Below are 23,209 nucleotides of genomic sequence, written 5' to 3'. Positions count from 1 at the left end.
CTTCATCTCATCCTTGTCTCCCCACAACTGCCTGCAATGCCCGAAATGGTCAGACTACTCTTTATAAAAGAAGGGAAATAACTGAGAAGTGTGGAGAGGGTGAGCCTCTTTCACACCCTGCCCTGCCCACTGACATGCCCTCCTTTCCTGGGCAGCCCTTGTCCCTGCTGTGGGGTTTGTCCACAGTAATACTTGGCCAAGAACTGGTCAGAAAATGGGAAGAGGGCCTAGACAGGCCTCAGACATGGAAGTATAAATACGTGAAACAGGTGCATGCGGAGCACACTCAGCCTCAGTAATAGACGTGCCCAATAAAGCAGTCATCTGCTGGGGGCTGACAGACGGCCCCTCCCACACACAAGGGTCTCTGATGAAAGATTCGGCAACAACCGTCAAGGTCAGGATTGCACATACCACCATGTCCAGTAGCGTATCACACATACAGGGCACACGTATGTGAAGGGGTGTAGCACAGGCTGGCCACAGCAGCAAACAGAAGTTAGGTGGGAAAGAGCCAAGATGACCCCAAGATGAGGACAGGGAGGCACTGCCAGGCAGATTTCTGAACGAGAAGTGAAATGCAGAAAGTTCAGGTACTCATAGGGGCACAGCTGCCATCATTGTAGGTGGTCCCTGGATGCTGGGAAGCTGGGAGGGGCTGGATGGCGGAGGCGGGAGTGGGTGGGGTTTGCTATGTTTCCTTTTGTGTCTTTTGAGTTTGAGACTGTAAGTATGCATTACCTATGGAAAATAAAATTAAAAGCAATAATTAAGAAATCTCTCCAAAATGCTAAGACTGCCCATTGTTGGCACAGTGCTGCCACAGGCAAGCTTGGGGCCACTTCTGGGGACCTGAGGAGGGGTCGTCCCGTCCACCATCAGCCCCTCCTGCATATGGGGTTTGGGGACCGAGTCATAAAGGTCCTGGACTCCCCAGGATCGACCTGGAGCCCGAGGCTTTGAGAAGATGCACTAATGCCCACTTCCTGTTTCCTTCTCCAGAGGAGGTGACCACCGCGTGGAGCTGTACAAGGTGAGGGCAGACACCCCAAGCACAGTCCCTGGCTGTTCCTTCCAGGAGGCAGGAGCTAAAGGGAATCACTCAAACTAATAATTTTGAGAGTTGACTATTCTTGGGCTTTTTAACTCTGCCTTTGGTGGGCGCGCTGAAAGGTAGTGCCTTGGCTGATGCCCATCATACCACCTCCAAGGATGGGCACCGAGTCAGAATGTGTGGACTTGGTGGACCGTGTACAGATATTGGCAAACTATATAAAAGGCAGTTGAAATTGGTTAAATTTTGAGTTACTCATATGTGAAATGTAAAGAGAAACCATGTGCTCCAGGAGCTAGACTGACTGCCGAGTTGCATGCTCACCCCAGCAGGAGGTGCGGCTGGGACTTGAATCAGATTCCAGGCCAACTCAGTGGAGGTACCCACAGGTCTCCCCAGGTAAAGGGGGCACCTGTGGCAGGGCATACAGACCTTCGCTTGTGTTTGGTTTTTTTCTTCGTCAGGATGTTTGGGTCTGGAGCCTGAGAGATGCTGCTGGAGCAGCAGCCAGGGCCCACTCAGGCCCATCCACCCTGCATCCCTCTCCTCCTCCCAAGGATGTCTGCATTGGCCAGCAGGACAGAAAGGGGCACAGACAGATGTCTGGTACTTCTAGCTCTGGGCTGTTGGAGGGTTTTTCCTCTTAGATAAATTGGATCAAGTCAGGAGAGGGGAGTGCCTGAGAAATCATTGGTCCTCTTTTGAGGTTTCTGTTAATAGAACTAATTCATCCCTGCCGAGGTCAAGGAGTTCTGGAGCAGGCTGGCTGGAGGTGCAGGCTCTGCGAGGGGCTGGGGGCTGGCAGGGAGTGTGCAGGCTGTGCTGGGGAAGCACCCTAGCTCCCTTCCTAAAGAGGGAGAGCAGCAACTCTGGGTGATGTGGTGGCAAGGCAGCCTCCCACCTCCCCTCCGGGCACACCCCAGTGAGGGCGCAGGAGCAGGGCATGTGAGGAGTGATCTTGGTGGGAGAGGTCAGCTAGTCTATAGAGCTTTTAAAAAAAATAACAGAAAAAATTCAACAAAAGCTTAACATCTGAGAACTACTAGGTTGCAGTAGGGGTCCCTAGGTGGGGTCTCAGTATAGTCGGGTCCTCCTCCTGGGGGTCTCCTGTTGTGCTGGCAGTACCAAAGAGCTGTCTGCCCCCAGAGGAGGCCGACTGAGGCTGCCCCATAGCATGAACGTGGAGCTGCTATCCTGGGAACTGCAGAGGTCTGTCCCCGGCCTTTAGCCATCTAAGCAGCAGAAAGAGACATCCCGCATTCCTCCGGCAGAGGAAGCCAGCAGTTGGCCTCTGGGTTTCCTAAGGTCCAGTCAGGAATCAGATAGCACGTTGACTGTCTTTATTAACTTCCCATTGTGTGCAAGGCACAAAAACAGAAAGCTGGATGGGTTTAGTAAGAGGCAAGTTGCTCTCACTCCGAGATGCTTGAATTTGTTGTTGCTAAAGATGTTTATTTTTCACTTTACAGGTGCTGAGTTCCCTTGGTTACCATGTGGTCACCTTTGACTACAGAGGTGAGATTTCCTTTGAAAGTGCATCTGAGCGCACTCCCATTTCATCCGATGGTATCTGATGGACAGGCCTCCCTTGGAGAGGCTCCAGCAGGTCCAGCAGCTTGCTTCTGCTGTGCCAGACCTGTGTCACGGTGGTGGGGAAGCACAGTGGGGCGCTCCGATGCGTGTCCTGGGTGCTGGCTTTCCTGGCAAAGCCCACTGATGTAGATGCCCAGGGAGCCCCTCCTGGTAGGGGACGCAGCGACTGAGCCCCCAGCATATGCCGCATCCGCATTAGTTTAAACATAGAAAGTATCGTCTTTTTTCCTTATTGAACCCAGACTTTCCCCCAGCTGGACTTCAGACATGTTTTAGGTTCAGCAGAGCTTATCCTGTTGAAGTTAGGAAGAACTATTAAGAGAGAAGATAGATTCTTCTCTGCCCCCTCAGCCTTTCTGCTTTTTTTGAATGAATCAGGGTTTGCCATTGAACAGATCAGAATCCTCAGTTTGATGTGTACTAAGAACATTCTTTCTCAATGAGCAACAGAAATACTTTGTATTAACAGAGAGTGTGTCCTAAGTGTATTCCTCCATACAGCCCTCATTGGAAAGATCCAAAGGATCAGCTTGGTTGGCCTGCCCTGACCTTCTGGGGACAGGAAGGCAGGTGGGGGAGAGTGGCTGTTGGCTGGTCGTGAGGCATATTAGTTCCTTCTTGCTGCTGTGACACATCACCACAAACGTAGTGTCTTAAAACAACACAGATTTGTTGTCTGGCAGTTCTGGAGGTCAGAAGTTCAAAATCTTTAGCCACTACGCTAAAATCAACGTGTTGGCAGGGCTGCATTCCCTCAGGAGGTTCTAGGGGAGAATCATCGCCTTGCCTCTCCCGGCTTCTTGAGGCCATGTGTGTCCTCGGCCTGTGCACCTTCTGTGTTCAGAACCGGGAAGGCCCCCCCCAACAGCCCCTCGGGGCTCCATCACCCTGACCCCCCTGTGTCCCCTTTTCCCTTACGAGGATGCTTGTGATTACTGTGGGCTCACCCAGATCACCCAGGGTCATCCCCATTTCAGCTCCGTAACCTAACGCCATCACAGGTTCCAGGGATTAGGATGTGGGTGTGTCGGGGGCCCACCATTCTGCTGACCGCAGGGATGGCTCTTTCATGGAAGAAAGTCCCGTCAGGATGAAAGTTCTGGGCTGGGAAAAACTCCAAAATGAGGACTAGAAAGTAGTTTGTTCTCTTACTGTTTTATGGGTGCTGAAAGACCCTTCCTCTCCCTGCTACACTCTAGAGGCCTTAGGATAGTGAGAAGGTGCAGCCCTCCTTCTGCTCACCCCCTGCACTCGGTCACGAGGTGAAACCCCACAGCACTTTCTCCTTTCAGCTCTCAAGGAGTCTCCACATTTCTAAGTGACCAGTTAGCTCCATCTCTGACTCTTTGCTCTGTCTCTTTCTCTTTGTGTGTCTGTCAGTGCATCTGTCTCTTTGTCTTGTGTCCCCACCTCCCACTGGGTGTCCTGCGCCTCTCAGCCTGGCCCTGGCCCTTGGCATCACTCTCTCCCCGCTCTGGTGTGTGTGAGGCCCCGGAAGGGCCAATCCTGCTGCAGTAACGGTGGGGTTTGCTTACGCTGCAGAGCCTGCCCTTGCTGAACTTTGTGTTGCTTTCAGATTATTTGATGATGACTCACTGCTGAGCTTTGCAAGACAAGCTGTGCAAGACAATTGCACTTGACCTTTGCTTGCACTTGACCTTTGCTGCAGACTAGGCGAGGGGCCCTTGGGGAGGTTGTAGTTTGGGGCTGGAGATGGAGATGGTGACTTTTCCTCTGTTATGCAAATAAGATGCTAATTTGGCCCTAAGGTGAAGGCAGCCCCCTTCCCTTTCTGGGTCAGGGTTGCCTTGAACCCAGAAATCAGCCGCCTAACTCCTCACTCCCTGTCCTGTCCCCTGGGGCTCACTCTGGTCCCTGGGCAGGCTGGGCTTTCTCTGGGGGCCTGTCAGTGCTCTGCTGTGTGGCTGCCCCTGCCAAGCCTCCTTGGTGTTGAGCGTGGTGTCTGGTCAGTGCCAGCACAACTGCGTGTCTGACGACCCCCATTGGCACAGCTGCCCATGGGGACTTGTCGAGGGCACTGGATGCTATTTGGGTTCAGGGTCATAACAGGGTGAGGAGGTGGGAGAAGTATAGAGCTGAGGATGATGATGGCAGAGACTCCACTGCCCTGGACTGGTCTGTCCTGCCTGTTAAGAAAGAGGGAGAGGGTGACCACCCCTTCCAGAGGGCATTGAGAGAGCCGCTGGCCTTGGTTTGAGGATGCCAGTGCCTATGGGCAGGCTCTGGCCTGGCCGGGGCATGTGTCTGAAGTGCTGGGATATATTTGTTGACTCAGCTGTTCTGTTGCCAATCAAATTTGCACTCACCAACTTAGAGGGACATGTGAGGGGATCTCTGGTTTTCCAGTCAGCAGGGGCAGGATAGGGTTGCTGCTGGGCTCTCCCGGAGGGGGGCTGCCTCCCCAGTGCCGGAGGGGCCGTGGGGGTGCTGTGTGCCCAGCAGCAGGGTGGGCTTCAGGCTCTCAAGGGGCAGGCTGCTCCCCTGTCCTCTCTGGCTCTGGGCCCCTTTGGAGGTGTTGCATGGGTTTTGTGTGAGCTGCCTTTGACGTCCTCCTGCTGTCTCTCCCTCCCAGGTTGGGGTGACTCAATAGGAACGCCATCTGAGCGGGGCATGACCTACGACGCACTCCATGTTTTTGACTGGATCAAAGCAAGAAGTGGTGACAACCCTGTGTATATTTGGGGCCATTCTCTGGGCACTGGGTAAGAGCTCCAGGCAGGATGTGGCTTTTAGCGGAGCAGGTCTTCGCAGGAGACTCTCCAGCCAGGGGTCTGAGGGGAGCCGAGAACCCCAAGGGTGCCCTGGTTGCCTCTGGACCCTGTGGTGCCTCTAGTCCCAACCAGCCTGTCCTGTCCCCATGGAGGGGAGCAGGAGGTGAAGCACTGCAAGAGACCACCAGGCTTTGAGTTACTTCAGCTCCTCACCCCAAGTGGCTCAAGGTAGAGGTGTCTCCACCAAGAGACTTGGCCCTGAGGAGGTGTCTTCAGGGCTCGGGGGAGAGAAAGTGGGTGGCTTGCTTCTCACACAGGCAAGACAGGAAGCATTTCCACATCTCCGTGGCAGCCTGAGTCCTCTCTGCTGGTGCCAGGCCCAGAGCGTCTGAAAGGGCCTGATGGGCCCCAGACCTCCACCGCCCCTTCCTGCTGCCTTTCCCTTCGGGCAGTGGCTCAGCCCTTTCTGTCCTTTTGCTCCTCACTTGGACAGTGTCCTGTAGGCTGGGAAGCGTCCAGGTCAGGGCCTCCCCTGCCCTCGTGGGGAGAGTGAGCAGCTCCAGGAGAGGCAGCTGGTGGGCCCAGGATCGGCGCAGGCAGACCCCAGCCTCCCCCAGCTAAGGGGAGGCCCTGCTGCTGCTGCGCTCCTGTCTGCCTCAGCAGTGCCCACGTGACAGCGGGGAGAGCGGCAGGGAGGGCAGCGTCCTGCAGGGGCTGCTCCAGGAGAGGTGGCAGGACGCACCTTGGGGACAAGGAGGCTGGCTGCCGTTGCCATCCTGGTCGAGGGGTCAGCCAACAGCCGGGCAGTGGGCCCACCTCTGTCCTGGGGGCCTCTTCACTCCCTCCACTCTGCCCTGAAACCTAGTGGCCTCGAAGAGCCCATGGCTTCTCTGGGCACTTTCCAGTGTAAAAACAGTCTCATTTAAAACGATTTTTATTATAATTCAACTGAACTATGTTTTTCTTTTTTCCCAGAGTGGCAACAAATCTGGTGCGGCGCCTCTGTGAGCGAGGTAAGGGAGCCCTGCTGGTCTCGTGGGCCGACGGCATTGAGTGCCCACGTCCCGACCCCGCTGCGGATTCTGTCCCGTGCTCAGTGTCCACGTGGAACAGCACTGGGGGGGGGGGCCCTGCGCACACCCTGGGCCGACCCCCGCCTGCCCTCTCCACAGGGTTCTCGAGAGGCCGAGGAGCCTCACGCAGGCCTGGCTCTCAATAAGCAGCACAGCAAGTGTGGTTCTCAGGAGCAGCCGAAGCCACCTCAGGTCCCCTGGTGGACGCCTCCTGCACCTGCTGCCCTCAGCGGGAGCCTGCAGAGGCGGATTCCTGGGTGGAGGAGCTGCAGGCAGTGCTGGACTCACAGGGCAGGCGCCGGGGCTCACCATCCTGTCCAGGGGCCTGTCAGAGCCCATGGCCTGTATCTGTGTCGTCAGCTTCTTGCCCATGGCTTAGTTCCCTGTTTGTTTTTTCATTTCTCTAGAGACGCCTCCAGATGCCCTTGTATTGGAATCTCCATTCACTAATATCCGAGAAGAAGCTAAGAGCCATCCGTTTTCAGTGGTAAGTATAGATTTTATTAAAAATTATTTCATTAAAATAATTACTATAAAACAGCTATTAAGTAAATAATTATAGAAAAAAATAATTACAAAAGTTATTATTTAAATACTCTAGTGGCCAGGTTCTATGGCATGGGCATATAGTCTGCTACTGAGGTGGGAGGATTGCTGAGGTCAGGAGTTTGAGACCAGCCTGGGCAACACAGGGAGACCCTGTCTCTTCCAAAAAAAAAAAAATTAGGTTGGGGTGGTGTGCACCTGTAGTCCTAGCTACTGGGGAGGCTGAGGCAGGAGGATCACTTGAGCCCAGGAGCTCAAAGCTGCAGTGTGCTGTGATTGCACCACTGCACTCCAGCTTGGGTGACAGAGCGAGATCCTGTCTCGAAAAAATAAAATAAAATTTAAAAATAAAAAACTAAATACTGGAATGAATACAGATATTATTAAAAATTAATCCTACTTCCAGGCACTGGTCTGTGTATGGAGCTGCCTGAGAAGTTTATAACCTGCAGCCAGGCAGAAGCACAGGTCACAGTTGTGTTGTGTGAGGGCGGCTTGGCCCCCTGGAGGCTGTGCCTCGCCTCGGCAGTAGAGCTGCTGGTTGCCTCTGCTTTGCACGTGGACGGCGCTTGGGAACTGGGCACCAGGGACTGGGGAGTGTGGCCTCCCAATCGTGTCTCAGGTTGAAGCCCAGGTGAACCCCAGTCGGTTCACCTGGCCCTCACCCTTCCTGGCTGGGAATAAAGCCTTAGACCTTCTTTTAAAGCCCGGCTAGTTATCTTCTCCCGCATCCCACTCCCGTTCCTGATTCCGGTGTTCTGAGTGGCCGGGTGTTCTGGAGCCTGTGTCAGCCCATCCGTCCTGGCCTCGTGCTGCTCTAGTGCAGACCAGAAGAGCCCAGCCCTTTATTTTGTCTTTTTTGATGTTGCTTTTCTCCAAAATAACGTGAGGAAAACATCTGTGGACCCCCATTTTCTCAGGGGTGGTGGCCCTGGTATCTGTGGGAAGTTGGGTTTTGAACTGGATTCTGGCCTCTGCTGAAAGGTGTGGGAGCCCCGTTTGTGGGGCAGTTTCTGCCATGGCCAGTCTGTGGGGCCTCGTAGGTGAGTCCTCTGCCCCATTGGCAAAGCCAGGACACAGTGGGAGTGAGGGGGGCCCTGAGCACAGCTCTAGTAACCTCTTGGCTACATGTCAGCCCTACGGTTACAGTTAATGAACTTAAACCCTCTGAACCCTGGCCTTTGCCTTCCGCATGCTTATCTTCACGCTTCTGAAAGTGGTTTCCATCTGTCTTCAGATATATCGATACTTCCCTGGGTTTGACTGGTTCTTCCTTGATCCCATTACAAGCAGTGGAATTAAATTTGCAAATGATGAAAAGTGAGTACTGTGGTTGAGTAACTAACTTTTCAATCTAGAAAAACACTGAGCACCCCCAGGATGAACCCTTTGGTCACATTAACCAAACAGGCTGGAGTCGGAACACTCAGGGCTGTTCTCCAACAGCCAGGTCTGTAAACAGAGAGAGCCAAGCAGAGAGCTGCAATGGAAGGAACTAAAGGATTTGAAAAGATGACAGAATTAAAGCAATATTAAGATAACGTGTTTTTTGTCTGTATAGTTGTTTAAATAATCTGTCAAAACCTAAACTCCTGAACATATAGTAAAGCGGTAATATTAGCTGTTATTCAAAAAATGACTTTGCCTCAGCCATTTGATTTATGTCTGGTTATATAAAGATATTGCAGAGTTTATCATTAAAAATAATTCTATTAGGTAAACCAAAAGTTAAATATCCTAGTTAAGGACTCTTTCTTTAAACCACTTTCAGATTTTGCTAACATTATCTTTGTGATCTTTTTATTTCATGGGCTTTCATTTATTCAAAAAAGAAGGAAAGAAGAAACCTTATCTAAATATTGTTAATATTTAAAAATCTACCCTTTGAAACAATATGAAAAATTGGAGTATTTTTTCCCTTAAAGTATGTTTTGGTTCTAAAACTAAAAATAGAACAAATTAAAATTTGAGCAAATAATAGAAGGAAAAAACCCTGCTTGTTTGTAAATATTATTGTTTTGGAACTTAAGAATAATTATCTGAATAAACTACATTTCTTTTTAAAAACAAAAGTGACCACTGTGACCCCTGAAGCTACCCTTGGCCTGACCCTCCCAGCTGAGCCAGGTAGAGTGTGGGGGCCCTGGGTGAGCCCCGGCCCTCACATCACTGGAATCACGGGTTGGTTTTGTGGACATGAGGGGCTTTCCTGAGCTCAGGTGGGCAGTGGTCTGTACCAGAAGCCTCAGGTCGAAGGGATGCAGATGTTAGAAATGCTCTACCAGGAAGCACGAGTGCATGCTTTGTGCCACTAGCAGAGTTGCAGGCTGTGCAAGGGCTGGCGTCTGATGGGCCAGGAGCTCTCCCTGGCTGAGTCCTGCTCCAGGTGCCATGAGTGCACAGCCCTGTTGGGGGTCCAGGTGGAGGCTCGGGTCCCGCACCCACCTCAGTGACGGTGGACCAGGAGAGCCCAGGTCCCGGCTGGTCATGGCGGCCCACTCTGGTCATGTGGCTTGCTGACGGGATTTGGATCTGTGGAACCTACTGAAAATTTTAATTCACTTGTAAACATTCAGAGCTAAAATGACCTTAAATGTCATTTACACCAAAGATAAAGAGTATTGATTTTTTATTTTATTTTTTTACCAACAGATTCCTAGTAACATTCACTTCGTGAAGTTTTTTGGCTCATCTAAATTCAGTTTATAAAAAACTTTTAAAGAATATCTCAATTGGCAAAAATAATCATTTTCAATTCTCAGAAAATATGGAGGGGCCAGGTTTTGGTGAATGAACTGATCTCTAGATTTGGTTGACACCAGTCACCTAGCTGAAATAGATGTTGGTAGAAACAACTAAGAAATTAACTTCTAGTTCTCTAGTAAAAATAAACCTAGCAGGATTCAGGCTGTTAAGCACTGAGGTGACTGCCCCCCACCCCGACCCCAACCCAGACCCCTGCCACGGGCAGGGGCTCCAGGCAACCCTGCCCTGTCCGCGGTAGACACCTGGTCTAGCTGCTCTCCCTCCCGCAGTGTGAAGCACATTTCCTGTCCCCTGCTCATCCTGCATGCCGAGGATGACCCCGTGGTGCCCTTCCAGCTCGGCAAAAAGGTACGTGTCCTGCTGCAGCAGGCCTCACGCAGGCTGGCTCGCGGGCTGGGCTGGTTGGGTGGGCAGGAGACACCTGTGGGCTGCATCACAGGCCAGGTACTGGCCATGTCACACTCGGGAAGCCACCTTGTCCTCCCTGCATCACCTCCAGGCCACTCAGGCAGGGCGTAGGAGGTCTGGTGTCGGGGTTGGGGCAGGGTCCAGACCACTGACACTATCCACAAGAGGAACTTGAAAAATAGGTGATGGCTCCCAGCTCCCCATACGGGGGTCCTTCTCAGGGTGGGGCTGCTTGTGTTTTTCAGAGCCCAGGCCAACTCGGGACTCGGCTGGGAGGGCTCAGCAGTTACTGGCTGAAGGGAAAGAACCCCTTGATGATGAGGGTCTCCCAACGCCACGCAGGGGTCACAGCTGGTAGAACTGATGCAGAAACGTCTCGCTTTGGGGATTGACTGCTGTCAGCAGCATTCTGTGTTGTCTGTGGGGCATTAGCATTGGCTTTTGCTGAATTTGCTTTGACTTTGCTGCCAGGAAGCAGGATTAGATTTGTGGCCAAGAGAGGGTAAGAGAGTGTCGCCTGGGTCCCTACAGTGGCAAGGGCAGGGTCAGCCTAGAGGGTGTTTGCCAGCCTCACAGCTCAGAGCGCTGCTTCCCGACAGGCTCCACGAAGTCGGGCTCTGCGAGGCACACAGATAATGAAGCAGCGGGGGTGTGGGGGAGGCAGAGCTGTGCAGCAAGGCTCATCCCCTCTCCACCAGGGTCAGTGGGAGGGGGCTGAATGGGACACATTGTGAGCCAGTTTGTAGAGTGGCCTTGGCCCAGGAGTGCACAGCTAAACCTGTGGAACACGCCCTTTGTCCCAGCTCCCCGAGATTGCACCATCCCTGCATCTGCCCCCCACCCTGGGCACCTGGCCTGGCTCCACTACCTGGCTGCTGCCCTGAGGAGGGGCAGTCTGGAAGGTATGAGGACAGAGAGAAGGTCTTGAGTGGTGGGCATGCCAGGAGCCAAGCCTAGGGTTCACCTGCCAGCTGCAGCAGCAGAGGCGGTGTGCGTGGGGGCTTGGGCTTCTCCCTGTATTGGTCTCTACTGACGCGGAAGCCACCAGGCAGGTCTCCCTCAGGGCCTGGGCCTCCGTGCTGGGCTGCCATCTCTGGGCTCTGACTCCGTCTCTCCTTTCCCCCAGCTCTACAACATCGCTGCACCATCTCGAAGTTTCCGAGACTTCAAAGTTCAGTTTATCCCCTTTCACTCAGACCTCGGCTACAGGCACAAGTACATCTACAAGAGCCCTGAGCTTCCACGGATACTGAGGTGAGACAGTTACTTCTCACCTAGGGACTTCGTCTGGGCAGCGGTGGCAGCTGTGGGAGCTGCTTGGGGGGCTCAGTGAAGCCGAGAGTCACAGTGATTCAAGAGCCTTCTATTTCCATTGCAGAGGGGTTTGAGAGTCTGTTTCCCTCTCTTCTGGGCGGTTCCTGCGTTCAGACAGGGCAGGTGGTCTCCCTAGTTTGTACAGGCCCACGTAGACCTGCACAGCGGAACACAGGCATGCACGTGCACTGTGCAGGGTCACAGGGGCCACACACGTGCAGGAGCGCTCAGACACTGCCATCCCAGCCACTCCTGGGCCAGGGCCTAGGTCCCTTCCTACACACCTCTTGGGTCACCGCTCCTCAAAAACTTCTTTGTCCACAGCTGCTTTTTGAAGGGAGGCTGTGTTCCTGGCGGCCCTATGCTGGCCAGAATCTTGGGCAGCACATGGGCTGCAGCTCGGAGGGCCGTGAGCACCCATCTGGGCCTGGGTAGAGCCCATGTATGAGGGAGAGGCCTTGGCAGTGTTAGCAAAGGGCAGAGTTTGGAATGGAGCAACACCCCCTCCCCCTCGGCTTCTGTGCAAGCTGCTGCCCAACCTCACCTCCCCAGCAGAGGACACGGGCCCCACCCACCACCACCTGGCTGTGTGGCCTTGGGCAAGATGCTAAACCTCCCTGTGGGTGAGACAGGGAGTACCTTTCTCGGGCTTCTGAGCCCAGGAGAGCTTTGACCTGAGCACTGGGCTGCATGGAAGCTGTTTCTGCTGTGTGTTTCATGCCAGTAGGCTCTGAAAAGTAGGTCAAGATGCCAGTTTCTCCCTGCAGGTGACTGAAATTGGTTGCTTGAATCAACTCCCAATGAGGTATATCTCACGTGTAATTCTACTTCAAACCAGCTTTTCTCCAGCTGCCTTTGAAAGTTCAAGGCAAAGCTGTGTTTGTGGTAGAGGTTTGCCATTCTTTGCTACAGCAACGTGGGCTGCTAAGAGGGGACAGTGAGCTGAAAGAATGTGGGTTTGCTTTGGGGTTGCAGTTTACCCATTATAGAAGGAATATATTATAGAAAATGTCCAGCAGAGCAGAGCTCTAAAGTTTACAGTCAGGAGCAGCAGCGCCCAACCTCGTCTTTGTTCCTGCTGCTGGGACCTGTCGCGTGTGGATGCCCTTTATGCTGTGCTTAACTGTCTTCTGTGCGAGAGCCAGGCCCTCACGGGCTCCTCGCTGCCGCTCAGATGGCCGTTTGGAGGCTGCAGAAGACAGGCTCTTCCGTCTGCGCTCAAATGACGTGGCTCCTGATTGTCCCCTGTCTAGGGAATTCCTGGGTAAGTCGGAGCCCGAACACCAGCACTGAGCGTGGCCGTGGGAAGGAAGCATGAAGACCTCTGCCCTCCTCTCTTCTTTCTCTGGTCAGCAGCTCGGCACCCTGGAGCCCCAGGGGTGCCGGCACCCGTGATGCTCAGGAGCCCGGCTCGCACTTGGAGAGAGGACTCAGATGCCAGCAGGGCAGGTGGAGACGGCCCCAGCAGACCTGCAGTGCTGGTGGCCTGGCATGGCCCTGTGTGGAAAGCCCGGGTGGCAGGCATGTGGCCCTCTCTCCCTCTTGCTGCCACTCAACCTGAGCTCTCATTGGGGAGACTTAGCGACAGAGCAGCCGGCCAGTCACCTACCTGGTCAATCCCGCACTACCTGAGCTGGACATGGGGAACCCCTGCAGGGCACACGGGGCTTGGGACCACAATGAGCTTTCCGCCACCACCCACAGAGGATGGGGAGGCCAGGTTCCTTCTGCCCCTTCTGGGCACATGCAGAATGAACTCTAGCGGTTCGACTGTCCCCTCCTGGCCTGCACACCCGCTTGCCTTCCTCGGCCGCCCCGCCTCCCCCTGGGCTGGCCCGGGATCCGCACTTCCTCCCATTCTGCCCACCTGTCCACCTCACCCGGCCTTAGGCTGAGCATTTATTTAAGAATAAAATCGTGGTGGTGGTCTGTTTGTCTTGTTCTCTGCAAAGTAAGGGTCCGTGATGCCTGGTTCCCCACCCTCCCAGAGTCCCTGGCTGCTGTGGAGCCACTTGGGACTCTGGGGACTCGGCCTCTTGCTGACCATCCTCCCCTTTGTCTTCAGGCTATGTAATTTTCCTGTCCTGGGAGCAAAGAAATTCAGCGGGGGTCGGGAGCTCTTGTTCACCTGCCTGCCTGTTCTCCAAGGTCTTAGGCCCGGCATTAGTAGCATGGATGGCTGGGGGCCCCTGAGGGTGGCGCAGGTCACCTCCTCTTCTTTCTGAGGCACTTAGAGCTACCTACAGCGATTTCTCAGATCTGGAAAACACACACCTTTCCTACACTAGGGCTGAAACATAAATGGACTCTCCTGGCCAGGGTCTGCCCCACGGCCTGGTATCTAATTAGACCACATCAGTTTTCTGCTGCCTCAGCCCTCAGCAGCTCAGCTGTGGGCGGTCCCAGGGCACTGTGAGGAATACTCCGCCCATCCCTGGGCTCCGTCTCTCCTTGCATGGCCGTCAGAACTGGGGACACGGTGCCCCCCCCCCATAGCCTCTCTGTGTAACTGTGGTCTATGTTGGTGGCCTCAGAAGTCGCCAGAGCCAGGCAGCCCCTCTCTGAAACAAACAGTGCTCTGAGTGCAGAGCGGATGGCGGCTTTCCTGGCTCTGTCACACACTGTGGTCCTGACAACTAAACAAACAGAGGTGACTTGGTCCGCCTGGGCTGTCGTCTTTTCTTTCCCCTTTTTGTGTACGTAAGCTACCTCAGATCCTCTGTCGCAGGAATGAGGCAGGATATGATAAAGATTTAACAGATTGAAAATAAGAAACAACAAGGGTGTGTGGAGCTGCAGCTGCTCTGACACCATCTGTCAGGAGCAATGTCCAAGGGCCCCACCTGGTGGCTGCTTAGCTCATAACCTTGGCCTGAGCAACTGAGCTTTTCACTCGGTTTAGACCCTCTGATGGGTTGCAAGATCAATTTGTGATTAGCACCAGTCCTCAGAAGAAGGCAGCCCTGGGATGTGTGGACTCTAAGGTAAGACATGTGTCCTGTGTCCTGGGAGCTCTAGGACAGGGGCCCACAGACCCTGGGAAGCATGACCCGGGGTGCTATCGTGGTGCTCCCACCAAGGCAAACAGCAGGTGCGTGGTGGGGACGTGAGAATGCGAGTTCAGCCTCGCAGTGGCAGTTCCTGCACAGCCCCTCAGGTGCCGCGGCCAGGAGGGCCACAGCCCTCCAGCATCCTGCCATTCGTGTTGAGTAACACGGAGCCCTGAATTCATTACTCTCCTGATTTTTTTAGTCTGCAGCTACACTATTTAGGAGGGATGTTTGGGGCTCAAGGCCAGGAGTGGGTGGCAGAAGCAGCAGGTGCAAAAAGGGACCACTGTAATTCACACCAGAAATGTGAACACTTTCTTTTTATCCCCAGATGGTACCATTTACCACACGCCTCAGTCCCGCACACAGTGGGGATCAGAACTTTCTGTCCTGAAATCCAGAACATAGGCCGTAATTTAGTCCAGGCCCCATCCTTGTGTGGGCACCACCCTGGGCCTCAGGCCTCAGGCCTGTGTCTGCTGCTTCCTGTGGGAGCCTTGCAGCGAACGCCGAGTGCAGGGAATGAAACACAGACCTCACAGCTACCGAGTACGGGCATAACGGTTTAATCAGTTTCTCGTATGAGGCAGTAACAGCGAGTGGTACAGTGGTGGTCACCCACAGCCGGCTAGGGGAGTGCGGCCTCACGCACGGAGCTGCCACATGGGGTAGCAGATGTTGCCAGGGCATGACCACAGCCCCAGAACTTGCCCCCACTGAAAAGAAGACGCCAGTGGCTCTGGTAGGCTGTGCACCGTGAACAAACCTTCCCTAGCAAGCACTGCAGGCCTGGGGGTAAAGGAAGAGCCTCCCTGTGCAACCCAGACCCGACATGCAAGGTGGTGGAAGCCTCTGGAAGGGTGGTTCTGCCTGATTTCCCCAACAACCCCACAGTGAAGGCAGCAGCCTGCTCCCTGCCCTCTCCTTCGGGCAGTGCTAGGCAGGTCTTCCCTGGAGCGTCAGCCTCAGGGAGGGGCAAGGCTGAGAAGGGCTCACCCCTACCCCCCAGCCCTGGGCCTGCTGTCCAAGCAGAGTGGAAACTAGTTACCTCTGGACCCAATGGGCCCTTGTGTGCACAGCAGGAAACGTACCCCAGGACATGGCAGGAGTCACAGAAGGGCACAGGTCTGCAGCAGGGGCAGCAGCCCTGCCCCAGGTTCCAGGGCAGGACAGCAGCTGACCCATCCCTAGCCAGGCAAAAACATCCACAGCAGGAATCCCTAGACACAAAACTGACCAAATACAATTTTTAGTTGCTAAGACAAGAAAATTCTTCAGCTAGTTTCATTTCCTTGTGAAGTTATTTTTTCTCTTGAATAAGCAAAACCAAGCTAACATGTATCAGCCAGCCTTGCCCGTCCTAACCACAGCCTCTGAGAACCCAGACACAGGTACCCTCCCTAACATCTGCCCACCCCAGTCCTCCTGGGTCCAAGCACCCACGCAGTACCCAGGGCAGCTACAAAGGGCAGGCTCCATCTGGGTCCTTGACCCATGTATCAGATGCAGAGCCCAGGACAGAGGGCAGGCAGCTGTGCAGATGATGCCTGGAAGCTCTGAGCCCCGCCACCCCAGCATGGCCAGGAGGCAGGGCTGGGCGGGGAGGATGGGGCCACCCTGGGCTTGGCCCTGCCCTGCGGCTGGCGGCCCAGGTGCTGCAGAAACACATCCCCAGGCTTCACACCATGACCACCTATCCAGACCCCAGAATCCAGAGGCTCAAAACTAAAGACAAGCTCACAGCAAGATGCGTGCAAGGTTTGGGGGGAGCCCAGCAGGCAGCTCCACCTGCTGCCCACTCTGCTTTCCTTTGCAGGAAGCTGGGATGTCACTCCTAGCACCTTCCTTCCTTGCCCTGCTCCCTCAAAACCACCCCCTCGACCCCCATGGTCCCTCCTGGAAACACAGCACTGAGAAAGCAGAGGCCACCAGCTGCTGGCAAAGTGCTTAAAAACTGGCATGAGGTGCAAAGTCAGCAAGAAAACAGAAGCCCGCTGGTCCCAGGTGAGCAGGGCACCTAGTCCCTGGGGATGTTGGGGGGCGGGATCTGTAGGTCAGAGGGCTCCACGCCCCAGATGTCCCGGGCATACTCTGTGATGGTCCGGTCGCTGGAGAACTTGCCCGAGCAGGCGATGTTCCTGATGACCTTCTTGGTCCACTCCTTGGGGTTCTGCGGGGAAGGAGAGGCTGGTTCATCTCTGAGGGCTCCTAAGACAGCCTGAGCTCCAGAACCGCAGCACTGTCCCAGACGAGCTCTGAGCCCCGGGGCAGCTGGTGGAAGAAGGGGATCCCCACTGGCCAGAAAAGCCACCAAATAACTAAAGACAAGGGGCAAGGAGCCTAAAAGAAGGTCCCAGCTCTCAAAAAGCTCCATGTTCTGTTAGGGAATGACTCTTACTACCAGTATCTGCCCCAGGCGGATCCACCGCCCATAGGAAGTGGCTAAGCACGCTCATTTCAGCCAGGGCTTTGGTCAGTCATAGCATTCTCCAGAGCCAGGGGGTGCCTCCCAGAGATCAGCCCAGACCCAGCAAGGGAAAATCCCCTCCCCCCCCAGTCCTGCCGGGCACTCAGCTTCCAGGCCTCATGGTCCTGTTCTTGGCCATGAGGAGATGTTTCCTCAAGACAGGGTGTGACGGGGACAGCTTTCTTAAAGGCAGGTGGGGCCAGCTCATGACAAATCAGAACACAAAACCCTTTGGCCTAATCCAAGAACCTGCTTAAACAGTTTGGGAAATAAACAATCTGATCCAACAAGTCCACACAGACCAGCCCAGTTGCCCCCCTCAGCCTCTGGGGCCCGAGAGCCTTACCCGGTACAGCTGGTCCACCTGGGCCTGGCACTGCATGTACGCTTCGTAGTCTGCAAACACCTTGAACCTGAAAGAGGAGACAGGAGGCTGGCCAGGCAGATGGGCAGCAGGAAACCCTGCCCGGAGCAGCCTGCCCGGCTGTCCTGAGGACAGAGTCCACAGCCGGAGGTCAGGAACTGCGTCTTCCTGGCTCCAAGCGGGGCAGGGTGAAGGGACCCCCACTCAGCTCACTGGAGGGAGCCAGGGTATGTCCAGGCCCTTCTGGCCACAGGGTTTCTCTGTGAGCAACACTTATGTCCCGGGATGTTATTTTAGAAAAAATCTTATTCCAATCCAACTGTTTTTTTTATCTCAGTCTTAAAATTATTTCTGCAAAGACACCCTCAGCTGGGTAAACAGCAAAAAGTATTAATGATTTAAGTGATCACTGTGCCCAACACTGCTTTAAAGAAACTGGAGTGTATAGTGCATAGTCCACACACAGGTCAGAGCTGCACATGCCAAGAGGGTCCCGTGTAGACAGCACGGGCTGACATCACCTCAAGGGGCGCCCACTGGAGAACAGCGTCTCCGTCTGCTGTCCGTTCGCAAGTCTAAGTGGGGACTGCCAAAATACGAAATGGTGATTTGCAGTTCCTGACGTTCTGAACAAAAATGCAGGACTTACGAATACACAAGTGTGTTTGTGTTTACTACTGAGTCAGAGCACACGTCATAAAATCCACAATTCACAATTTGAAAGTCCTTCCTTCATCAGGGTCCAGATTCCAGCCCAGATGCCAGCACGTGGTCACAATCTGGCCTGACTGAAGCCAGGGCGTGACATAGTCATTGAAGAGCAACAGACAAAACTGACCCAAAGCAACTGGAAGTGGAAGAGAGGTTCATTCTCAGCACTCGCCAGATGCGGCTTTGACCAAGAGGATAAAGAATTGCGTTGGACGCAAATGGCGCTGCCTACCTGCTACGCCTCAGTAAGCCTGACTCTAGACACGCCGTAGCATGTGTTAACTGCACTGTAATAAAGCACTAACCACATTATAGTTTTACTGTGTCACAAGTTAAATGTATTTTAACCACTGTGTCACCTGCACTGACACCTGCCAGGGCCCCACAGCCCTCAAGCCCCTCCCAGAGGTTCCCAGGCCATCCTCCCCGCACTCCCTCCCTGGCCTCCTTGGGACACAGCTGCCCCTGGACCTCCAACCAGCCCAGCTGACACCACCACTCACCCAGGCTTGTCCAGGAGGCCATCCCCCACCGCCAGCGCCCCCTGAGACACTGCCAGAGGCCACAGCAAACTCCTAGCCCTGGTTTAGCTGGGACGCTCCTGGCTGGTGTCTGAGGCTGTGCCCAGCAAGGTCTCATGGGCTATGGTGAGAAGGTGTCTCAAAAGCACGGGTTCCACCCTTCAAACAATGTGGAATTTTCAATCCAGGAGGGGGACCTGACTATCCATCCCCCGTTTTTGGAGACGCCCCAGCAGCTGACGGGGTGGGGGGCGAGCAGGAGGGAGGGGCCGGGCCCACCTGTCATGGTGCATCAGCATGTTGACAACATCCTTGAAGCAGTCTGGCTCCCTGGGAGAAAAGAAGCCACTGCTGATCTGGTCCACGGCCTGCTTCAGCTCAGGCAGGTGGTCGTAGAACTCTCTGGCGTTGTACCTGCCGGGAGATGGGCCCACGGTCAGTGGCCAGTGCCCCCAGGTGGACAGCCTCAGGGGCAAGCAGCAGCCTCACGGGTGCCCAGCATAGCCCCTGCCCAAGGACGGGCCCCAAGGCTTGAGACCTCATGGTCCAGGACCCTTGGGCTGGGGCTGGCTTGAATATTGTGTGCTGTCAGCATAAAAATCAATTCCACCTGCTTCTTTAACTGTTAAAGAAACGTTACTGGCAGACGTACAATGACACACATGCCTACGCAGCGTCCCTACTGGAGAGGCCACTCAGGAACCTGCCTTACCCCGAGATCCTGGGACAGAGGCTGCCCTGCGGGTGGGGGCTGGGCCGGGCCTCCAGCAGGGGAGGGAAGGGAGGAAGCCCAGGGGGAGAGGCAGGCCTGGGAGTGGGGCAGACGGGCAGGAAGAGCCCGGAGAAGGGCACAGGAAGGGCGCCGGGCATGTGCACACTCTGGGTGACACGGCACAGCTTGGACTTTCAGGTGACCTCTGAGGTTTCACCCAAATGTGCCTAAGGCCTCTCCGACTCCCCGAGTGCTTTGAGGCAATTAAACAACACTATCCCTTCTTTTTAATTATCACTTGGAATCAGGCCAGAGAGAAGCTCTGCAGGAAGGTCAAGGTCATGAAAAATAAGGAAAGATTGAGAAGCTGCCGCAGACCCGTGCAGGCCAGGGAGACCTGAGGACCAGACACAATGAGGTGCCCTGGATGGGATCCAGGGATAGAAAGGGACATTAGCAGAAAACCTGGTGAAACCGGAACAGTGCACAACGCACGGCTGCGGTTTGCTCATTCTGTCAATGCACCGCGCTGTGCCGTGAGCAACAGGGGAACCTGGCAGGAGGGCAGGGAGCTCCTGGTACTGTCTCCACGATTTTTCTGCAAACCTGAAATTATTCCCGAATAGTCACTATTTTAACTATCTGTACCTACTACAAGTCAGGCCAGGGAACCCTGACAGTGGGCAAGCCTCAAATCCGCAAATGGACCGAGTGCTCCCAGCAATGCAGGTGCCCACACTGCTCTGGCCCCAGGTCTGTGGGGTACCTGCACTCTGGGCAGTGGGGTCCCTCGAGGAGGAGACCCTTTGCCAGCGGTCACCCACAAAAACGAGGGCCTTTGCTGAGGAAGGAGCCCCAGTCTGGACCCCATGGACTTGGCCGTGGAGTCACAGACAGGAGTGGCCAGGCTCCCACCCAAGCAAGCCTCTCCGGGCCCAGCCCCGGGCCCACAAAGTGAACAGGTACCCTGGCAAGCACATGGCCGCTGGGCAGGCACTGACCCTGGCACACAATGGCCTGGCCCTGAGAGCCCACCCCACCCTCTGCCCCCAGCCCAGCAGCCTGCATGCCACCCCCACACTGCTGGGTGCCCTGACGGCACAGGAGGGGTCGCACCCTTTCCGGTCCAGGGCTTCGACATCCTCCACCCGCAGACCAAAGATGAAGAGGTTCTCGACCCCGGCCTCCTCGGCCATCTCCACGTTGGCGCCGTCCATGGTGCCGATGGTGAGGGCCCCATTGAGCATGAACTTCATGTTGCCTGTGCCCGAGGCCTCGGTGCCCGCGGTGGAGATCTGCTGCGACAGGTCGGCGGCCGGGATCACTGCAAGCGGAGCGCAGGAGGCAGGTCAGCCCAGGGGCCCCAACGCACAGCAACACGTCCCTCCTTCCAGCCCGAGAAACACAACCTGCCCCCACAGCAGGAGCCACCAAAGCAGGGACCACCATCCTGAGGCCGCCGAGTCCACCAAGCAGGACGAGCCAGTCCCAGGCACTCCAGGGCCAGGGCATCGTGAGACCAGGCGGCTGCCCTGCTCCTACTCCCACCATGGCCCACCCTGGGCACTGCCACCGCCTTTGCAGGGCTCCCCTCCCTCTCCCGGGCAGCCTGAGGCAGGGGGGCCAAGACGGAGACTCAGGGAGAAGCCCCAGGTGGCAAGGGACCTTTGCATTGAAATCTTCCAAGGACCAGGCCATGCCAAGTCGGGGGGGCGCCCATCCTGGCTTGCTGGTGACATTGTTCCCTTGATCCCCACAACACTGACATCCTCTCAATAAGCTCATGGGCCCACTGGCTGAGTCCAGACTCTCACGGGACCAGAGGACTGGAAAGGCCGAGAGCAACTTCCTCGTGTTCGTTTGCACAGCAGTTACTCCGGGTGTGCACCGTGGGGACAAGTGGCCAGCCAGATGCAGTGGCCTGTGACACTCTCCATGACACTGCAGGCGGGAGGCAGTGCCTGTCCCCCAGGACTGGTCACACCGTGACCCAGGCACACCATGCTGGACACCCTGCTCCCAGGGCCCTCAGCCCGAGTTGCAGCTGCCAATGCCACCTCCATACCCAGCAATCGCCAGAGCCCGGCCCTTCCCGGGGGCTGGGGAGTAGGTTGGGCCTCTGGAGATCAAGGTCATGCCCAGTTGCTGGGACAGAGAAATAAAGGTATCTCCTGCCCTGGCAGCACAGCCGGGATGGCGGCAGCAAAGGTGCCGGGGAGCACTGGATGCCCCGAGGCCAGCCATATAGATGATACAGATGAGCAGGAGTCCACTGGCCCGAAAATAACGGTGAGGAGGGGGAGGTCCAGGCAGTTAGAAGTTCAGGGAGGGACTAACCACACCTCCAAAGTTCCTGGCCAACACCTGAGCCAAACTTGTCCCTCAAATCTTCCTCAAGGGCCCCCACGCACTAGGCGCTGCCCAGCAGGGAGGAGCAACGCCGGACACAGACAGCAGCCACACCACAGGGACAGTGCTCACGGACCAGAGCTCAAAGGGAAACACGGAACGAGCCTGCAGGTCATCGCCGTGACAAAGCCTGGAGAGCAGCTGCTGCTCAGCCCCAGACACACAGGCACCTGGCACGTGGCGGAAGAGGGGACTCCAGAACCCCAGGCTCAGATTTCCCTCCACCTGGCAAATCACCGTCCTGCCAAGAAAGGCCCATCAGGCCAGAACAACATGCTCCAAAGCATAGGGTGGCACATGTCTCCCCAAAACCAGCCCAGTGTGGAGTGGCCCAGACTAAACCTGCTGTGCCGGGCCCCGAGCCACCCTCAGAAAGCACAGAAGAGGCGGGCGCTGGCCACACGGGAACCAAGACTGCACCTGGCGAGCAGACAGGGTGCTGGGCAGGAGCGTCTTGTCAGGGGGAGGTGCACCTCACTGCTGGCCAGGTGCATGTCCTGCCCACAAGAGGTGCCCAGGGGCAGCAAGGGGCAGTGAGGCCCAGCGAGGCAGGAGGAGAGAGGAAGGCAGGTGACTGGGGCCAGGGCAGGTGCGAGAAGGCAGAGATCAAGGATGCTCGAGGCTGCGGAGGAATTCCACCTGCACCATGCAAAGGTGCACGCCATGGTGCACAGCGAGGCTGTCCAGGGCCTGTCGCTGCCAGCCTGGGGTCTGCTCCAGCCAGGACTAGAGGAGCTGACTGAAGCAAGAAAGACCCAGGCCAGCTCTGCCTCCCACCCCATCCCCGGGCAGGAGCAGGTTTTCTGCCCCACACAAGCTTCCAGGGCTACCTTTCTCAGCCAAGGACACCCGGTAGTTCTCCAGGAAGATCACTTTGAGCCTGTCGCCCACAACTGGATCATGATTGACGACGTCGCCAATAGACGTGACCAATTTGATGATCATCTTGGCCATGTGGTAACCGGGAGCTGCCTGGAGTGGGGAGCAGAAAGTTAAGGTTTTGGGTATGAAAACGCTTTGCTCAGGGTCCCCGGAGGCTCTGGTGGCGCTCTTGGTCATCGGGGTCCGCGAGGGGGTGAGCCCAGAGCCCGAGATCACACTGGGCCGTGCAGCCCCCCAAGGGAAGGGCCTCAGCACTGGCCCCAAGCACTCCTCGTGGCGGTCACGTCATGCGTGTCTAGAAGTGTGTCAACCTCAGGTTTAATTTTCTGACTCTAGTCAGTTTTTCAAAAATTACAGGATAAAACAAACATGGACTTCCTACAGCCACGACTTGGAGGAGTAGAGAATGAAGGAGCATAGCAGAGGGATGCAGTCAGACAAAGCCAGGTGGGGAAGACTAATAACCCCTTCCTAACAAACAAACTGCGAGGAACAAACCAGGGAGGCGTGAGAGAAAACTACAGATGAAGAGACTGAGAAACGATCACCCCATCTCAACGTGGGGACCTTGCTGGGTCCCGATTCACACCAACTGTTAGGATCATCT

At 55.5% G+C, this 23,209-nt stretch overlaps 2 protein-coding genes and 1 non-coding gene across 6 annotated transcripts in view; 1 reads left to right on the top strand and 2 right to left on the bottom strand.

The window, feature by feature from the left end:
• ABHD12 (abhydrolase domain containing 12, lysophospholipase) overlaps nucleotides 1–13,415 on the top strand; it is a 69,582-nt gene extending 56,167 nt beyond the window's left edge. For both annotated transcript variants that reach the window (XM_045528843.1, XM_045528844.1), the window contains exons 5-13: nucleotides 1,003–1,033; nucleotides 2,524–2,569; nucleotides 5,241–5,370; nucleotides 6,355–6,392; nucleotides 6,860–6,939; nucleotides 8,236–8,318; nucleotides 10,034–10,112; nucleotides 11,299–11,426; nucleotides 12,740–13,415. In XM_045528843.1, coding sequence (XP_045384799.1) covers nucleotides 1,003–1,033; nucleotides 2,524–2,569; nucleotides 5,241–5,370; nucleotides 6,355–6,392; nucleotides 6,860–6,939; nucleotides 8,236–8,318; nucleotides 10,034–10,112; nucleotides 11,299–11,426; nucleotides 12,740–12,779 — 655 coding nt within the window. In that variant the 3' untranslated portion in view covers nucleotides 12,780–13,415. The remainder of the gene's footprint in view (nucleotides 1–1,002; nucleotides 1,034–2,523; nucleotides 2,570–5,240; nucleotides 5,371–6,354; nucleotides 6,393–6,859; nucleotides 6,940–8,235; nucleotides 8,319–10,033; nucleotides 10,113–11,298; nucleotides 11,427–12,739) is intronic.
• A 1,671-nt stretch (nucleotides 13,416–15,086) lies between these two features.
• Nucleotides 15,087–23,209, bottom strand: part of PYGB (glycogen phosphorylase B) — a 43,949-nt gene continuing 35,826 nt past the window's right edge. The window contains exons 16-22 of one of the 3 annotated variants that reach the window (XM_045528840.1): nucleotides 22,551–22,692; nucleotides 20,428–20,635; nucleotides 18,879–19,013; nucleotides 17,350–17,416; nucleotides 16,627–16,706; nucleotides 15,628–15,768; nucleotides 15,087–15,252 (exon numbers count right to left, since the gene is read on the bottom strand). In XM_045528840.1, the coding sequence (XP_045384796.1) occupies nucleotides 15,165–15,252; nucleotides 15,628–15,768; nucleotides 16,627–16,706; nucleotides 17,350–17,416; nucleotides 18,879–19,013; nucleotides 20,428–20,635; nucleotides 22,551–22,692 (861 nt within the window). In that variant the 3' untranslated portion in view covers nucleotides 15,087–15,164. Of the gene's footprint in view, nucleotides 15,769–16,461; nucleotides 16,707–17,349; nucleotides 17,417–18,878; nucleotides 19,014–20,427; nucleotides 20,636–22,550; nucleotides 22,693–23,209 lie in introns of those variants that run through there. The other 2 variants (XM_045528839.1, XM_045528842.1) reach the window with 2 other exon arrangements.
• On the bottom strand, nucleotides 17,698–17,780 carry LOC123622954. Its single transcript, XR_006729691.1, has one exon. It is a non-coding gene; the product is annotated as a small nucleolar RNA SNORD87 (small nucleolar RNA).

Source organism: Lemur catta, chromosome 17 (assembly GCF_020740605.2).
Source record: "Lemur catta isolate mLemCat1 chromosome 17, mLemCat1.pri, whole genome shotgun sequence".
In the NCBI taxonomy this organism is placed as follows: Eukaryota; Metazoa; Chordata; class Mammalia; order Primates; family Lemuridae; genus Lemur; species Lemur catta.
The sequence above is the reverse complement of the archived record's forward strand: the minus strand, read 5'-3'. Positions and strand labels throughout refer to the sequence as shown.